The sequence below is a fragment of the Drosophila teissieri genome, chromosome X (assembly GCF_016746235.2).
Source record: "Drosophila teissieri strain GT53w chromosome X, Prin_Dtei_1.1, whole genome shotgun sequence".
NCBI lineage: Eukaryota > Metazoa > Arthropoda > Insecta > Diptera > Drosophilidae > Drosophila > Drosophila teissieri.
This window is the reverse complement of record NC_053034.1, coordinates 20,983,129-21,000,908: the sequence shown is the minus strand read 5'-3', so window position 1 is coordinate 21,000,908 and position 17,780 is coordinate 20,983,129. Positions and strand designations below refer to the sequence as shown.

Below are 17,780 nucleotides of genomic sequence, written 5' to 3'. Positions count from 1 at the left end.
ATGGAAAACGTGGAAATAGAAATAGTAAGTGGGTAACAACGGACTAGATTCTGACAACGCGGATAACCCCTACTAAAAGCGATTGCAGATCTTGCTGTTCTGGCTGATCCTGCAGCTGACGCTCGTTGTTTTGCTCTTTACCAACAAGGATGAGTTTGAGGATGCAATGGGAAACGTTATGGTGAACGCACGGAAATCTGACTCTGCTCAAGAGGAAGGAGACTTCGATGCCATTCAGAAATCGATGCACTGTTGCGGAGAAAGCTCTTCCCTGGACTATGTTAGCAATCCAAACCTCCTGCCCTCAAGTTGTTGCAGCGGCTCGTGCCTGAATCCGGCCAATTACTACACAGGATGTGTAGTTCATCGCGGGAAGTTAATCGATTTAATGAGCGCTAGGTCTGCAAACGCCAATTATGGGCATCGGCCTTATTGGAGTAGAGCTAATTGGCTTCATCTTTGCCTGTCGCCTACCAAGCTATAGAGGCGACCATCAACCACATCTAGAGACACACCCACACGCTCTCATTAATTTGTACAGTCGTTGAACGCTCTTACACAAAGGGATAATAAAGGGATTTCATGACTTTTCCATTAAACAGTTTATGAGTACATTACGGTATATACACAACTACGAAAACATTAAAAATCTTTAAATCTTCTCCGTATGGCGACATAAAATAAGTGTGTCAAAGTCTTGATGACGAAAGAAATCGAGGGTCTCTAATAATATTTGCTGTACTTCCTAAGTTCACAATTTGTATATCCCTTTGTGTATTTGCATTCTACATTTTCGTTAAGTTAAGAAAATTAAAAACAAGAGAGTCGGGTTCCCCGACTATCTGATACCCGTTACTCAGCTAGTGAAATTGCGAAGAGAAATTACAACACTGACCGTTTTTGGCGGTTTGTGGGCGTTAGCAAAAAGATTTTTGGTATATAGAGTTAAATTTACAAGACGAACAAAAATGTGAAAAAGTTTCAAAACATGTTTCAAAAGTATGGGCGTGGCAGTTTTGGGCGGTTTGTGGACGTTAGCGTGGCAAAAAGTTTTTCTGCAGAACAATAAAAATTGACAATATTAATAAGAAAATGAAAAAATATCAGAACATTTTTCAAAAGTGTGGGCGTGACAGTTTTGGGCGGTGAGTGGGCGTGGCAACATGAATCGACAAACTTGCGCTGCGTCTATGTCTCTAGAGTCTGCATGCTTAATCTCAACTGTCTAGCTTTTGTAGTTCCTGAGATCTCGACGTTCATACGGACGGACAGACAGACGGACATGACCATATCGACTCGGCTATTGATCCTGATCAAGAATACATATATATACTTTATATGGTCGGAAACGCTTCCTTCTGCCAGTTACATATTTTTCAACGAATCTAGTATACCCTTTTACTCTGCGAGTAACGGGTATGATAATAATATTAAGCTCGTTGTTTCAGACCCTATTTTCAGGTAAGTTATTGATCTTCCCGATTTCAGCCTTGTCGTCTTGGATAATAATAAGTATTCATGAATCGCATCGAATGACCTAATCCGTCGAAAACGCTCCCTTCTTAACTCGTAGAATAAAAGGGTAATCTAATATACGAGTAACGGGTACATATATTTAAAAAGTAGGGTATTCCGTTTTTTGAGTGAGCTTATATTATCCTTGATTATATTATCCTTAGTAAGACCATTCTAAAATCTGCATCATTACTTGTCCACATCCGTTTGACTGGACTTGTCAGGACTTTTGATAGTCTAGACTAAGCAAAGCTAAGAAATCAGCCCTACAAACTGTGGAATGGGTTATAAATCGAAACATCATAAACATAAAAGTTTGTGTCCGAGAACGGAATTATTAGTGAATAGGGCAACATTACCCCTAAATTATGTTTTTTTTTGTCTAAGCGTTAAAATACACACTTGTAATAAAGATTGATAAATAAATGTTAGTTATGTGTTGTTTTTGCATTATTTTGATTTAAAGGTTCAACTTGTAGACTAGGTACTTACTATTGTTAATTTAACCAATCTATTTGTAGGCACGAAAAGAATAAAGCGAGAAATAATTAACTAATTATAGGGGATAGTTCAATAGGTGAGGACTGGAACCAGTTAATTGTTTTCAAGATCTACCACCAGAAATTGTATTCCGTTGACAAGTTACAAAAAAAAAAAAAAAATTTCTATATATTAATAAAACATCGTAAATTAAATCCGATAGTTAGATTTACTACCTTACTTTTTAATAAATACTTTAAAGTGCAACAATCAATAATATACGTAGCAGATATGCCAGGATAAGCAGCGCAAGTTTAGCGTTAAAACTGTGTTATAATTCGGTTGTAATTTGTTGTTTTAATGTGTAACTTTGTCCCTAGATTGCATTTGCAAATCTCAAATTTTAGTCTTTGTCGCTAAGCGAACTTCAGACTGCGCTATTCAAAGGAACAAACGCTTCATGGAAACTCAGAGTTTGGGTTGAACTTTTTCATATAGAAAAAGCAAACCACATTTTTTGAAAGTAACATTTTTTACTTTCTTGATTTATAACATGCTAAACTGCGGTTTTATTACTGCGCACTTTTTTGTTTGTTTTTTATCCGGTGAGTATGCCCACGCAAATATTATTGTTTGCTTTAAAATATTTATTAAAAGGTCGGTAAAATAAAATGTGAAAAAGTATATAAAATAATAAAATAGTTTATCCTCAAGGGAATACAATTTAGGAAAAAAATCGCTCAGCAAAACTTAGGTGATTCCTTAAAATAAAGAAGGATCCAACTGCGAAGAAAAATTAGCAAAGGAAAAATAAGTTTTCTTTTAAATTGTTCTCTTGTAAAATGATACATTACTAGCTTTAATATATTCTTATTTCGTCGTGCCTATTATAATTTTTGAATTCATTCTTTTTTAAGACAATAATACAAAAGCACAAATTGGAATTACGAAAAATTCCCACTTGTAAAGCTTAATTCAATTACTATTTTGGCATTTTGCCAATTTCCCAGTTATTTTCCTTTAGCTGAAAAAATCCTTGCTTAAGCTACCTGAGTTTGTGCCTAATTCTATTTTGGATTCATGTCATATCATACCAAAAAAAAAACCTTTGTCTGGCTCAGTTTGGACAATGAAGGAGTTTATTTTATTTATAAATCACAATAGACATATTATACCTATACATAAATACCTAAAGGTAGGATTTGAGGATTAAAAAAAATTAATTGATTAAAAAAAAATTTAGCAAGTGAATTTTTGTATCTTTTTAATGTGTATTTTCAATCAATTAAGGATGTCTTTTTAATGTTTCTATTAAAAAATAGTGATACCTTTTTGGGCCTGTTTTTGCACTTTTTCCATAAAGTATATTTTGTAAGTATATTAGAAAATAGATTTTACTACGTATATATCAAATATATACACATGTAATAAAAACCAAGAACGCACTGAAAAAGTATTTTTGTCGAAGAGGGAGTTGGAGAAAGCTGTTTAAAAAAAAAAAAACGATACAAAAAAGCCACAAAAATTTTAGAAGAAAAAATTTTTTTCTATTCTTTTTTTCAAATGTAATTTATAACTATTTGTTTGAAATACGTTTCTTAGTGAACATAGTCTTAGATATGTCTTTTAAATAGTATTCATTACAGCATTTCTAGGAGTAACTATCATTTTGAACTCTGTTTAAAGTTTTAGGTCCGATAATATTATTTTAAGAAATTAATGTTTCATACATTTTGTTTTCAGGATATACACAACAAATTCTGTAAAAAAGCCATTCTACATGTATAAAAAGCCGGGATTACCACCGCCCGTTGTTTGTAATTTTAATTCTCCTTGCAAAATATTTTAGAATTATTAGAATTAGTCGAGTAGGATTTAATTTAACTGAATGCTTCTGAAATATGAAATTTGTTAAAAGGTTTGGGAACCTATGTTTTTAGGAGGAACCCTATTACACATTCTTTCGAATGCTTGTCAATCCGCTTTACAACGACTGCAAAATGTAAATGTAGAATGTAGATATATATAATATCAAGTGCTGGCTCTTGCTGATGCTTTTATGTTTTGTTATAAAAGCACGTGCGAATGAAAAGGGTAATATTTTCAATGAATTAAAGTTCTAGTCATGACTCAGAATCTGACTTGCTGGATTCAGAAATCCTACAATTGGTAATATACCCAAAAAAGTCTTGCATCAATTAACTGCCAGCTTGTACTAAAAGTGTTGTTGCCTACTTTTCTGCCGAAATATATTTTAGCCCACAGACATGCTACGCCACAACAATTTTAAAAATGTATAGAAATATAAGGGTTGAATGTCCTTCTTGGGTGATAATTCCGAATAAGATTTTTTCGTGATCGGGATTTCGTGATAGTGGTCAAGGACACAATACTTTAAAACAAGCCATTTCTCAGAAATAGCCTTTTTATTTTTTGAAGTGTCGTTACCAAAAATGGTCTGATCCAATTTATTTCTTTTTCCATGCCTTTAAGCTTTTATAACCAAATGGTTATCTTAGAGTACAATTAGAGTACGATTTTAGCGGAAATACTAACAGTGCTTCCATTATGATTATTAAAAAATAAATTTGCTTACAAAGAGAATATAAAATAATGCAATGTTACGTTTTGTACCCAAAACTACCATAAAAAATTATTTAAAAAAAAAATACAAAAATTAAAAATTATAAAGATGAAAACATAACTACTTTAATTAGGTTTTTAAGTAAAGTTTAGAAAGTATATTATATTAGCACTGCAAATACTGACAAATGTTTCTGCATATCCATTAATAAAAATATTAATCTGAAACCCATTCTTTGTGGAACCGAATATTGTTCATCGCATTATACATAAGTTATGACACATGAGCCTACTATTACCAAAACAAGCTCAAAAACTTCAATCGAAACCCGAGAAAACTGACTCTACAAAATTCCAGACATTACCATAAAATTCAAGCCAGCACAAACAATTCCCCATTACTTATCGAAACTTCTTTCTTACTAATTTGAAAACTCTATCAGTCAGCTACATTTTCATAAATCTCTAATGTCCCATAAATGCAAACGCGCTGACTCCACAGATCTCCACTTAGCGCTTGTGGATACACAATTTCTTACGTTACGTAAGGCACTCGAATTTAATATTTCTAAATACCTCGTATTTTAGGCCACTAAAACCACTGCACTGATGAGTATGATTAAAAAATTATTTGAAGTCATTTGCTAAACAAACAAATTAACAACAGATCTGTTTAACAGATTTCACTTTGGCATAGTTTCAATGAAGTGACCAAATAGATTCCTTAATTATTTTGTTGTACCGCCGTTAAATTGTTTTTTTATACTTCTTCCTTTTGTTTCCTTTTGAATTAAAATTACACAGCATTCTTTTTTGTTACACGAAACGTTTTCGAATTTTAACAAATTTTTGTACAACTTCTTAAGTATTGTTTCAAATCCGAACGCGACCGCCGTCAAAAAGCAACTGAGCGTAATGAAAAAAGGGAACCCAAAGAATGATTCTCATACATACAAAAAAAAAAAGTGGGCCAAGCTGCTGGAAAAATGTATTTAAGTCCATCTCTTTTAGATACGAAATTTATATTGATGTGTATATGTGAATATTAATGTGTATACGTAAATATTAAATATATGGAAACGCGATAAACATTTTAAAATTAAAATTTTGTGGTTTTAAGTTTTTGGTGACGAAATTATTAAACTAAGTACTATACAAACTCAATACTTTTTTTTAACTGTGTACGATTCCCTATTCGCGCAGACGGTATACATTTATTTCGGTCAGACGTTTGTACCGCTAAAAAAGCGAAGTATATATGTAAATATATTCTCGCTCATCCTAAGACATCATCTTATAGACATAAAGTCATGTCCGTCGGTTTTCATAGGGTGTGCAAGTTAAGATAACTGTTGACTTATATTTCTCCTGATCCTCGAATAACAATTTATGTTATTTAAGAATTATTTTTCTTTCGTATTTGTAATAGTTAAGGACTGCAAGGGTAATAAGTCTTCGGCTTACCGACGCAACATCCGTCCTCGTTTTAGGTGCTGTGGGTTAAGGTACAATGTTTTTTGGGTGGACCTCAGCTAACAAAATTGTACCATTTTTTTTTTTTAACATTTGAATTGGGGCGTATTCTAAGCGCTAGTTCAGGGTTTTTATTTGATCCGAATTTGTTTCGTTTTTTACGTCAGTGAGATTTTACGTCACTGCAGAAACGTTCCCATTGTGAATGGTTTGGTGAATTGAGCATCGAATAATTGAATTACAAAAATCGAAAAAATCAAAATGAAGCTAACCTGTTCTCCAACCACGGCAAACAGCGCGCTTTTTGTCTTTGATGAAATTCACGTAAGAGCTTTTTAATTTTTTAAAGTTTGTTTCTGAGTGTATTGAGTTGCCTGTGTCATGTCCAGGATTACGAGTCGATCTATGGTACAATCTATCTACAATTCCATACAATTTCAGAATTACCTGTTGCATTTTAAGAATCGGACGACCTATAAATGCGTGATTACAAGTTCGTAAAACATAATTTTAACTAACAAATTTATATAAACATCGGCGTGACGAAATTAACTTTCTTTTTTATACATGTTATCACAAAGTAAAAGGGTATACTACATTCGATAAAAAGTATGTAACGGGTAGAGGGAGCATCACTAGCCGAGTCGATCTCTCTGTCCGTCATTTTAACATCGATATTTTTAAAAACTCCAATAGCTAGAAGTTTGATTCAGAACGTTGCCACTAACGCTCACTAGCCGCCCAAAACTAGTACGCCCAAACTTGTGAAAAATATTATTTTTTTTAATATTATTTTTAGTATGGGTGCAAATTAAAAGCAAATTTACCAGGTACTATTATCCCACCCCAAATAAATATTTTGTCATTGGTTCCTTGATTGTTTTAAATGTATGGCTTCTTTCCTATTGCTGTTTTTAATCAATTTTTAATCATTTTTAATCAAAGAATAGTTGAAGAAACGTCAAAAATCTTGTTTACGGAGTGTGAACAACTTTCCTGCCTTCTTTTGATATCGATAGTCCACGTTAGTGTAAAAAGGCTTTTAGTATTATGATTTTAAGACTTCTAATATCTGATATTTGGCAATCATTCTATATGATCTTTCTTCATAATAATGATCTTCACATAATAAGCGAATCGGCACTCTCCTGCTCCTCCTTTTTGGTCGTATTTCGGAACACAAAGTGTATGCAATTTTTTGGCCCAGAATTTTAGATTTTTAGAGAACATTTCCCTATTACGTACTTGGAAAATTATTTTCCTATTATATGTATAATCATTGCTCACTGGTCTATAAAGTTCTCAGTACCAGAAATTTCCCAGTTGTAGCTAGTTTACAAGATTGTTCGGATTAATAACCAACGAATTCGAATGCTAGCAAGATCCGATTTGAATATCACTGTCAAATTTCAGTACCCAAATCGGTATATTCTCCGAAATTTTTTCATAGGACCAATATATTGAGACTATATTATTCGAAAAAAAAGTTACTGACCATTGATTAAGGCTGCAGTGAAATTGCGTTTAACTTCATAGTTACTTTTTAGTCTTAATTAAAAACAAAACTGTAACTCTGAAAATTATTTAATTATGCAATTACTAATACTAGGCTCAGTGTGAAATCTGTTTCACAATAGCGTCCTTTCTGTGACATCACTAAAAATACTAAATTTGTGAAATTATTTTGATCCGGGGTTGTTTTGATTTCCACGTCAGTGCAGAAACGGTCTCACTTGCGAATCGTTTTGCGTTTTAAGCAGCGGAAAATTAAATTACAATAAAGCAAAAAAAATCAAGATGAAGCGAAATCGTCGTCCATCCGCGGCCAACAGCAAGCCATTTGTCTCGGGCGGCATTTACGTAAGAATCTTTTAATTTTTTGCAAGTGTGTGTATGAGTGTTTACGAATTTTTTTATGACGTCACGAAGAGGTGTATTCCAAGTGAAAATGCATCACGAAAACAAGAACCATTGACTCATCCACATTTGATTTGTGAAATAACAGAGTTTTCGTTTTTATTTCTATAATTTGCAGCGCACAAAATGAAAGTGTGTGTATTCACCCCAATTGTGAACCCATTTGCAATAGCCACTAAAAGCGGGTTAATCGAAAGTGCAGACCGTTGTCCGAATTCCACCAGCATCCACAGCTCTCGATCCACAATGCACCCCATCCACCCACCTATCACGCCTCTCACTCGTATCCCACCCATTTGGTCATTCCACTCTGCTCGTGCTTTCGAACAACTAGAGATGGCCAGCACTGCGATAGTTTCACGCTGGACTTGCGGTTATCGCTAACTTTTATGGCTACTGAAAATGCATTCACCCGAAATTGTAACTAAAATTATTAGTTTTGCGTCAGATAGCAATGCCCATTCACTCCACCGAAAGTGCCCGAAACTAGCCGGCGACCATAAACTCAGCCGATGTACGAAGGATCCTCTTAACTATACCATGTCCAGTCCAAAAATATTTCGTATTCAATATGTTCCTTATAAGAATTTGTTTTTACAATTTTTTGTAAGAACTGTTTTTATTCAACTCTTGTTTAACAATGCAATCGGAGAAAATATTGAAATTAATATAGGGTATAGAATCCCATGATATACCTCGCTGCAGGAGAATGCATTTGCAAATAAGCTAAGTCACAATGACTTAAATTATTTGTCAATTGCATACTGTTGAGCGAATGTCTTTAGCAACAGGAGGTGCCCTTTGAATTATCTATGGATCTATGCACCTGTTTTCAATAGATAAGCATAGACTACCAGGTTCCGGAGTCCTTGGCTGGATGCGATGACCGGAGATCCACAGTCGCTGGGCACGTGGCTCCGTTGGTGCAGAGCTTAGTTTCGGGGCACTTGGGTCGCAGGAATGGCCATGGCTAGTTCCTGAACTATGGTTTTTAGTAGACCAGCCGACCAGCCTGACGCTTCCGGGTAACTTGACGACTTGATGGTTTCCGTTGGCCAGCGAGTCTCTTTTTTGTTGACCCACTGGACTAGCCCGCTGCAAGTGATTTTGTCCGGGTTAACCTGGCGAAACCCGTTGCCATCGCCAACTAATAAGCTAATGAAACTCTTTTGCAAACGCAGAATCCCAATGCCACCGCCAAGCCTTTGATCCAACAGCCGTTGCAGATCGTCAATGTCCAGGAGCAGCAGGCTCCTTCGGTGGCTGAATTTCAGGCACCGGCTGCCCCGGTGGCTGTTCAGCCGCCACAGGCCCCATTAGTGGCTGTTCAGCCGCCACCGGCTCCTGTCCCCGTTCAAGTGGCGACCCCGGCCGTCCAGCAGAGGAATCCGGATGCGGTCGCCATCGTCCACAAGCTGCCCTTGCCAATCATCGTCAAGGAGGAGCCGATCTCTGTAGACGAGGCAGAGCCCATCGACATCGTAGAGGACAATATCAATGCCAGCGGCACCGGGGGCAAGATCCCATTTAAAAAGATCTTCCAAAAGCGCAAGAAGTCGTCTGGTAAGCGTGGAAACTTTTGGTCGCTCAGATTTCCCAGTTTTTCACACACACACGAATTACTAGACAGTTTTTGAGGCAGTGGATGGGAGCGAACCGTGTTAACATTTTTGAAGGCAGGCCAGAAAATACTAATAATAGTAGTTAAAACAATACTTCCTTTAGATAGCAGTTTGATTGGCATGCCTACAAAAACATGTTCTCTAGAGCATAATTATCCTTTATTTACTCGATCCTAGAACGCACGCGGGACAAGAAGCTGCGACAGAACCGCCAACTGCGCAAGTCCATGCTGCCCAAGAACGCTTTGATGGCCCTTAACGAGGTGAAGGGCGTGACCATCAGCGATTTCACCATCGACAGCAATCCCGACGGCGGATTCACTGCCGTTGTCACTGTGAACTCCAATCAGTACGAGGGCAAGGGTCTCTCAAAGATGACAGCCAAGAACGCGGCCTGCGAGAAGGCTTGGCGTGACTTCATAATTGCAAAGATGACCCCCAAGCCGCCCCGTGTTCAGCACAGTGAAGTCGATGGGGAGCCAATGAATACGAACGAGGATGAGGCCGATGCACCGGAGGATGATCTGCCCATGTTGAATCTGGCCTCGTTTGCCATCTACAAGCTGTTCGCAGAGTGGGAGCGCGAAGGCTATGTCGTGCCCGAGATGCACCCTTCGGCCAATGCTGCTCAACAGGCCGGAGGGGATGCCGGAACTCCAGTTCCCGCCTCGCCGAAGGAGCCAAAGAAGCCGCCAGTGCGCACCGAGCTGCCCTCTGGCTGGGAGACCATGCACCCGGCCACCATTCTCTGCATTGTAGGCTACCCCACCTCACCATACGCACAGTTACTAATCAATTACTTTGCAGATGCGTCCGGGACTCAACTACGTGGACTACGGGTCATCTGGCGACAAGCCCAACGTCATGCAGCATCTGGGAATCACGGTGGACAACCAGGAGTTCCAAGCCAACGGAAGATCCAAGAAGATCGCCCGTCGCAACGTGGCCGTGGAAGTGTGCAACTCTCTGTTCGGCACTAACTTCACCTACAGCGACACAGCTTAAGACACCAACTGCAGTACACACACACACACACACACACCTATGCCTCTCTTAACGGCCAGCAATCCGAAGATTGTGACCCTGACGTCAAATGCGCAACTTTGTTAAGAATTCCTTCTCTGTGAAGATGAAGAGGCATATTAAACAATAGGTATTTTCCATTTTAGTTTGCATTTGGGTCAGATCTTACATGCCAATTCCTTAGGCATTAGCTTAAGTATATGCAGTGGGTCACAGCATTTTTCAACCAGTGGTAAAATAAAACTAAGAGTCTATGAAAGATGAACTAAAATTATCCAAACATTTTTAACACAAATTTAACTTTGTAAATGTTGAACATTTGTGACCCACTGCAGAATTGGAACACTTTTTGGTGGCAGATTGGATATCAAATATTAATTATGCTTCCCAGTTAATTAATTTTCTTTTCCGTTAACTAGATTAAGAAAAATAATTATTAAGCTTATGTTAGTCGTGGGCATAATTACTTGATTTTTAAATGGACCGCCGTTGAGTGATGGTCCACATACAATAATGAATGAACATCAATAAAAGTATTGAATATAAAAATGTAGAATACATTTGGATTTCTTGTGCTCATATTTGGGAATATTTGTGCAATGTTTTCTATTGCTCTGAGTTGAGACAGCTTTAAATGAAAAATGTTAATAATTGCCCTGCTGCATTTCCCTGTGTGTAATCCACGAAGTGGTTTCACATTATATAACAATACACAACAAAATTTTCTGAGTGTGCGGAGGCAGGGTTTGAGTCCGTGCTAGTTGGGTATTCAGTTTCTCCACCACAAACTGTATTTCAGCACCCTGCGACCAGCGTTGCCAGTCCGTCAGTGCCAGCTGATTTTTCGTTAGTTTTCATTATCAAACGCAAAAGCGAAAGAAATGTCGAAATTTCTGTCCCAAGCGGCCCTAAATACGCTGCGAAACACGCGCCTGGGCTCACGGCAACTGTAAGTAGTCCACGCTCACCCGGTGGCCACCAAAGTAACCCTTTGCTGCTGTTGTCCAGGGTGCGCAGTTTTGCGGGCATCGCCTCCACGCGTAACCATCGCGAGCCGGCTCTCCAGGAAGAGGGATATGGACAGGCTCGCGGACGCAGCCTTCTGCAGATGCGGATGCCGGTGGCGGGCAGGAGGAGCATGTTCATCCAGACGCAGGACACTCCGAATCCGGACAGCTTGAAGTTCCTGCCCGGCGTGGACGTCCTGGGAAAGGGGAACACGTACGACTTCCCCAACGGAACCACCGCCCACAGCAGTCCTTTGGGTGAGTGAGGAGCCACGAGTTCCTCCCTGGGTATACCCAGTTAATGGTTCTCGGTTGGCCGCAAAGATCAATTCTTCCGAAAGTCCATCAGCGAAAAAGCTGTCCTGGTTGCTTCCAACCAAGTTGACACTTGTTACCAGCTTCTTGCAGTGTCCTCCACGTCGCAATGGGGGGACTTTCTTGTCCACGTTCTAGCCTGTGCATACATATATTGCAATTATGTTGCAATATATACATAGATATGTTATGTTGTAAGAAAGCGCGATATCTACAAAGGAGGAGTGGCGCTTTTTAATGCCTGTGGCTTTAATTACAAGGGCTTAAATTTAAATATACAAACCTTTCATTAATTTGTATAGACTTGCCATTGAAATAGTTTTCGTTAGGTACGGCAGAAATCTTCCATATAGAATATTTACAATTTTATTATAATATTAATTATCTAAAATCAAAGGAAGGATACCAAATAATGAAACCAACATAATTTTGTTGGATGCTGATCAATACATACATATACATACATAAAATGTACGTTATGGAAAAATAACTACATTTTTGGTGACGAGAAACTACACTTAAGTCAGATATGCCTTATTATGTTTTATTTATTAAGTTCCTACTGTTTAGTAATTCGTGCTAATAACATGCTTTCTCTGACGATATTTTGTGACTATAATCCATACATTAGAACTTATAATGCATAATGTAAAATTCATTACTAGAATACCACGATTACCTTCCCCGATTTTAAGGTCAAACAGCCCTTCGAAGTACAACTGTTTACCCTATTTTTAAGTGTTTAGATGCATACTTTGGTTTTATTTTTTAATATTTGCAATAGTTATTTCGCACTTTTCTGTTAGCTTGATAAAAACCCATTTCGTTACTATAATACTTGGGCTTTTGTGAACCCACTCTTTGAAGTCTCCCCAAAGTGTTCCGTCTCTATCTAATTAATGCGCAAAGCCGACTCAGAAAGTAGAAGCTCTTCAGATTCTAAATTGTTAAATATTCTTGAAGATCAAGTATTTTCCGCTTCAATTACTTGCAACATCTACATTTTAGTTAGAGCCACAAGAATAAAAATGCCAAAAAAAGGCCAACCGACTTAGCATTCCTTATTTGATATCATGTAGTCACAAAAGAAGTTTTAGCCGTATTTGCAGTTATCTCTGGATAATAATAAACTGTGCTCTAATCAATTTGCAGCCAAATTGCTGTTCCGCGTGGAAGGCGTTAAGGGCGTGTTCTTCGGCGCCGACTTTGTCACCATCTCGAAGCAGGAAGGCGCCGAGTGGAGCCTGATCAAGCCAGAGGTGTTTGCCGTCATTATGGACTTTTTTGCCAGCGGCCTGCCCGTCCTTCACGATGCCCAGCCCAATGCGGACACCGAGATCCTCGAGGACGACGACGAGACGGTGATGATGATCAAGGAGCTGCTCGACACGCGCATCCGGCCCACAGTCCAGGAGGACGGCGGCGACATCGTTTTCATGGGCTACGAGGCCGGCGTCGTCAAGCTAAAGATGCAGGGCTCCTGCTCCTCCTGTCCCAGCTCCATTGTGACGCTGAAGAACGGCGTGCAGAATATGCTTCAGTTCTACATCCCAGAGGTGGAGTCCGTTGAGCAGGTCTTCGACGAGGCGGACAGGATGGTCGACAGCGAGTTCGAGCGGTTCGAAAAGAACCTCAAGACGCTCAAGCAGCAGGAGCCCAGCGGCGGCGGTCCCCATTAGAGGGAGTCATTTTAGTTTCCCTGTTTACGTTGCTAATTCTCTAGTGAAACCAATAGTTGTATACATAACGTACATGTAGTTGATTGTTTAAATAAATCTACGGCTTTAAGCTTAACTGTTATTATGTCTTATGTCTTATTTAATGGCACATATTTGCAGAACTATCTGCTGTTTAGTCGATAAAAAGAAACACATTTATTAATTGGTAATCAGGCATTAAAAAAAAGGGATTTTAGACTTTACAAAGACGTTCCACTAAGAATATCTGGAATAAGGCATTCAATACCAACGAATTCAGAATTCTTCTGTTTTCCACGAGCCTAATTAATTCCGCACTAGGCAAGGTCAATAATTCGATGAATAACTTACCAGGGCTCTGCGACCCAGTTTGACCCCCATTGGCAAGTGGGTCAATAACCCGTGTCATTGCCATCGATTCCACAACCCGTTGGAGGGAAGCATTGCCAGGCGATTCCGCTGCCAGGCTACCGAGTTTAATCGATAGGCTCCCCAGAGAAGAACCCTCCGAGGGCTGGGGCTCAGGACCATTCTATCCACAGCGCCAGGACCGAGCAGACCCGTAGTAAACAGATCTCTGAGGAAGAGAAGCGGGTAATACATATATATCGAGTCCGACGACCAATGCTCTGCTGGGCCAACGAGGATCACTTTCTGAGCCAGCGCTACCCGAATCCGCAGCAAAAGGCGCCCGAAACGCTCAAGAACCTGCTGTTGCGATCCAGCGTACCGATAGTGAGTGCTCCGAATCCCGAGTGGGACACCCAATTCGCCGGCACCATGGCACCGCTCAAGGGGCAGGAGGTGCTCAAGTTCCACAAGCACTCCTACCTCGAGAACCGCATCTTCGATCACCGCCTCGTGAAGGACAACCTGCTGGACAAGTGGCCCACCGCTGACATGAACGAGTACAACGAGCGCAAGGACCACCGCAACCTCATGGAGTCCTATGTACCATTAACCCATACCACTAACCCATACCATTTAGCATTGCACCTAGTTTCGTGTCTTGGCTTCCATCGAGCACAGTAGCACGGAAAAGTAGCGAAGCACCTGGCCAAGATGTAGCTGTTTTTCGAAGACGGAACTTCGGGAAGTAGATGGGCACCTAGCCAGCACCTCTAGATGTTTGCTTCTATCTCGCATCTTTATATTCCATATATATACCGATTGAGCTAGTCATGTCACACTATGCATCATAATTTAATGTCACCAAATAATTTTCGTTTCTGTTGCGATTTGGAAAGGGATTTAAAGTTGCTGCGGACAAGTTCCTACTTATCTGTTGTCAAACCGATCCACTTCCATTCCACTTCTCACTCGGCCAAAGTTCGGTGAGCAATCGGAGTAGGCCCTTTCTGAACAAGGCGCCCTGTCACCTGGTCCCAGCCAGGGATCGGCTTAGTTTTTTCCGCTCCTCGAAAGGGAACGTATCTGTGCGCTGTGCTTTCTGAAATCATTCGTTAAATCCGAGCACCCCGTCCAAATTCCAAGTGGCACAAATTACTAGTACTCCACTATCCTAACGATTTGATTCAAACCCGAAACCGATACCGAAACCGATACCGAATCCGATACCAAAACCTCCGACCACGATGAGTCACAATGGTGCTGGTGGCGGAGCCGGCGGATCGGGCATCCCACAAACCACGGTCATGTATTCCCAATTGCAGCCATGGAGCCAGGCGGGCGCTCCGCCCTGCATGGAGCCCGTCATGGGACCCTCGATCCCGCCGAGAGTTGGCGCCGCCTACGAGACGCCCACGAAGCACCCGTGGCGCCCGGCGATGGCCTATGAGCTCATCCAGGTGAAGCACCTGCCCGAGCAGCCGGTGACCAACCAGCTGACCAAACAGTGCTTCCTGCCCAAGGGCATGAAGACGGACGGCATGATATTCCCCAACCTGGTCACCGGATTCGATCGCAATCCGCAGCACGCCGCCCGGGCTGCCCTCTACACGCGGTACACCAGCAACGAGTGGTACAACAACAACATGACCAAGTATTCCGAGTCCAACATGAATCGGTAAGTGGCCTGGCGGCTCCCTATTATTGGGATTTATATTTCGTACCAACCCAATGGTTCATCGTGTCTTTCAGCAACCTCTCGGAGCGCATGCGGAGTGACGCAGTGCGTCTGATGCGAGAGACGGACGAGAAGGCCACCTCGGGCCAAAGGGACGCCGGCCGAAGGCTGGGCGAGCGCATCACCGACCTGACCTTCTGGCGCAACGAGCTGAACGCGGAGCTGGAGAAGCTGATCGCCGAGATGTCGGACATCAACGAGCTGCAGCGGCAGTGCGGCAAGGCGCTCCTCGACCTGGAGATACCGCTGCACATCGCCCAGGAGTGCCTCTTCCATCGGGAGTCGCGCCAGGGCACGGAGAAGGTGCATGACATCGTGGAGAAGGCCCTCCTCGTGGAGATCAACAACCTGAGGAACTCCCGCGACCGCCTGGGCGGTCTGCACGAGAAGATCTCGAAGCAGGCCCTCGACTGCCGCGGCGCCCAGCATCTTCTCGAGGACGACGTGTCCCACAAGGAGTCCTCGCTCGGCATCGACTCCATGTGCCACCAGCTGAACAACCACAGCCGCGGCATCACCTACTACGGCGGCATCGAGAAGTTCGATCCCTCGGTCAGCACCCAGGAGTCCTGGGCCCAGGCCAGCAGCGAGCACGTCCGCCGGTGAGTTTCGAAACGAGAGATCCCCCTAGTCATGTGTCTCGCCTATCAAGTACCCTCTATTCAGCATAAGAAAGTAGTTGCCCCTATCGGCTTCCTTCGTGTATAGCCCTTTACTCACCAGCTAGAAAACCTAATTCTAATTGGCAATCCCTTGCATCCACAGTTCCCAGGCGGAGCGGGCTAAGCTCTCCCAGCTGCGGAGCGATGCCCAGAGCGTGGTCAACTCGGTGGCCACCACCGTGTGGGACTTCTGGAGCAACACGAACAACGCCTTCGATCGCCGCTCCCAGGAGATGGCCGAGGCGAAGAACCGGGTGCAGCTGCACCTACAGAAGGTCCAACAGGAGCTGTTCGACATGGAGAAGCACCTCTTCCTGCTGCAGAAGGCCATCCAGGACAAGTCCGGGCCGCTGAAGGTGGCCCAGACACGGCTGGAGGCCCGCTCCCATCGGGAGGGCGTCGAGCTGTGCAAGGACTACGCCCAGGACCGCCTCGTTCAGGAGGTGCAGGACATCCAGGGCGCCGTGGAGACGCTGCATCACAAGCTGATGGAGGCGGAGGCCACCCACCAGGGTCTCCTGAAGACGCGCTGCACCCTGGAAGTGGATCTGCGGAACAAGGTCAATGCCCTGTTCATCGACCGGGAGAAGTGCATGAGCCTCCGGCGCTCCTTCCCGGTCAGCAATCTGATCAAGTACTGATCCGGAACAGGACGACGGGCTCTGGACTCTGGTCTCTGGACCCCGCACTCCCACTTGCTTCTCCGCCACCCACGTCGTAGCCCGTTCGCATTAAGATGGCTTTTGTGTGTCCACGTCTAGTAGCAAACTGCTGTCTCTTTTAAATAGCAAATATGATATACTGTCGAAAAGTACAACCGATTTGGAATTATTAGGAGCAAGCATACAAATAAATCTATTATCTTACGTGTACGTGGCTGCAGCTCGATTCGTTTTAAAACATGCGTATACATAATATGTACATATATCCGCGGATTAAATCATGGACTTAATGCAATCGGTATCAGGTAGTCGAGTAACTCGCTTATAGCGTTCTTTTATTCGAACAACGTGATAAATTGTCCGTTTTTCTATCATTCCTCAATTTTAATCGGTATTTTACCACTTGGGCACGCAATCCAACTCAACCAGTAATTTAAACAAGAGGTACTAATTCTAACTCGTATATGTTGGCACAACTGCGAAACTGGTACCCTAGAACCGTAGAAATTCCTCTTTCAGTGTGCTTCTCGAGTTTTCCACTTCCTTTATTGATAATCGGAGTTGTTAAGCTGGAAGGTTCCCTTCCTAGAACTTTAATCATCAGTTCTCCGTGTTTAATATTATTTACATTTGTACACATGTACCTGTTGAAACAGCTTCACCGCCCAAGATACTTTTTTTGAGAGCGTTAATCTGCATGTAAAAGAAAAGCTTGAATTCAGATAAAGTCTTAAGTGA

At 41.5% G+C, this 17,780-nt stretch overlaps 3 protein-coding genes and 1 pseudogene across 3 annotated transcripts; all 4 read left to right on the top strand.

The window, feature by feature from the left end:
- LOC122624308 lies at positions 1-548 on the top strand (annotated as a pseudogene).
- Positions 549-7,775: 7,227 nt separating this feature from the next.
- Positions 7,776-11,166, top strand: LOC122625381 (double-stranded RNA-specific editase 1). Its single transcript, XM_043805533.1, has 4 exons — positions 7,776-7,911; positions 9,150-9,531; positions 9,768-10,345; positions 10,398-11,166. The coding sequence occupies exons 1-4, from the start codon at positions 7,849-7,851 to the stop codon at positions 10,593-10,595; spliced, it is 1,221 nt and encodes a 406-aa protein (XP_043661468.1). The 5' UTR covers positions 7,776-7,848; the 3' UTR covers positions 10,596-11,166.
- A 256-nt stretch (positions 11,167-11,422) lies between these two features.
- LOC122624126 (NFU1 iron-sulfur cluster scaffold homolog, mitochondrial) lies at positions 11,423-13,735 on the top strand. The gene is made up of 3 exons (XM_043803569.1): positions 11,423-11,562; positions 11,622-11,878; positions 13,088-13,735. Exons 1-3 carry the CDS (start codon positions 11,495-11,497, stop codon positions 13,612-13,614), a joined length of 852 nt encoding a protein of 283 aa, XP_043659504.1. The 5' UTR covers positions 11,423-11,494; the 3' UTR covers positions 13,615-13,735.
- A 1,294-nt stretch (positions 13,736-15,029) lies between these two features.
- LOC122623913 (tektin-3) lies at positions 15,030-17,252 on the top strand. The gene is made up of 3 exons (XM_043803291.1): positions 15,030-15,658; positions 15,733-16,320; positions 16,484-17,252. The coding sequence occupies exons 1-3, from the start codon at positions 15,228-15,230 to the stop codon at positions 17,019-17,021; spliced, it is 1,557 nt and encodes a 518-aa protein (XP_043659226.1). The 5' UTR covers positions 15,030-15,227; the 3' UTR covers positions 17,022-17,252.
- The last annotated feature ends 528 nt before the right edge of the window (positions 17,253-17,780 follow it).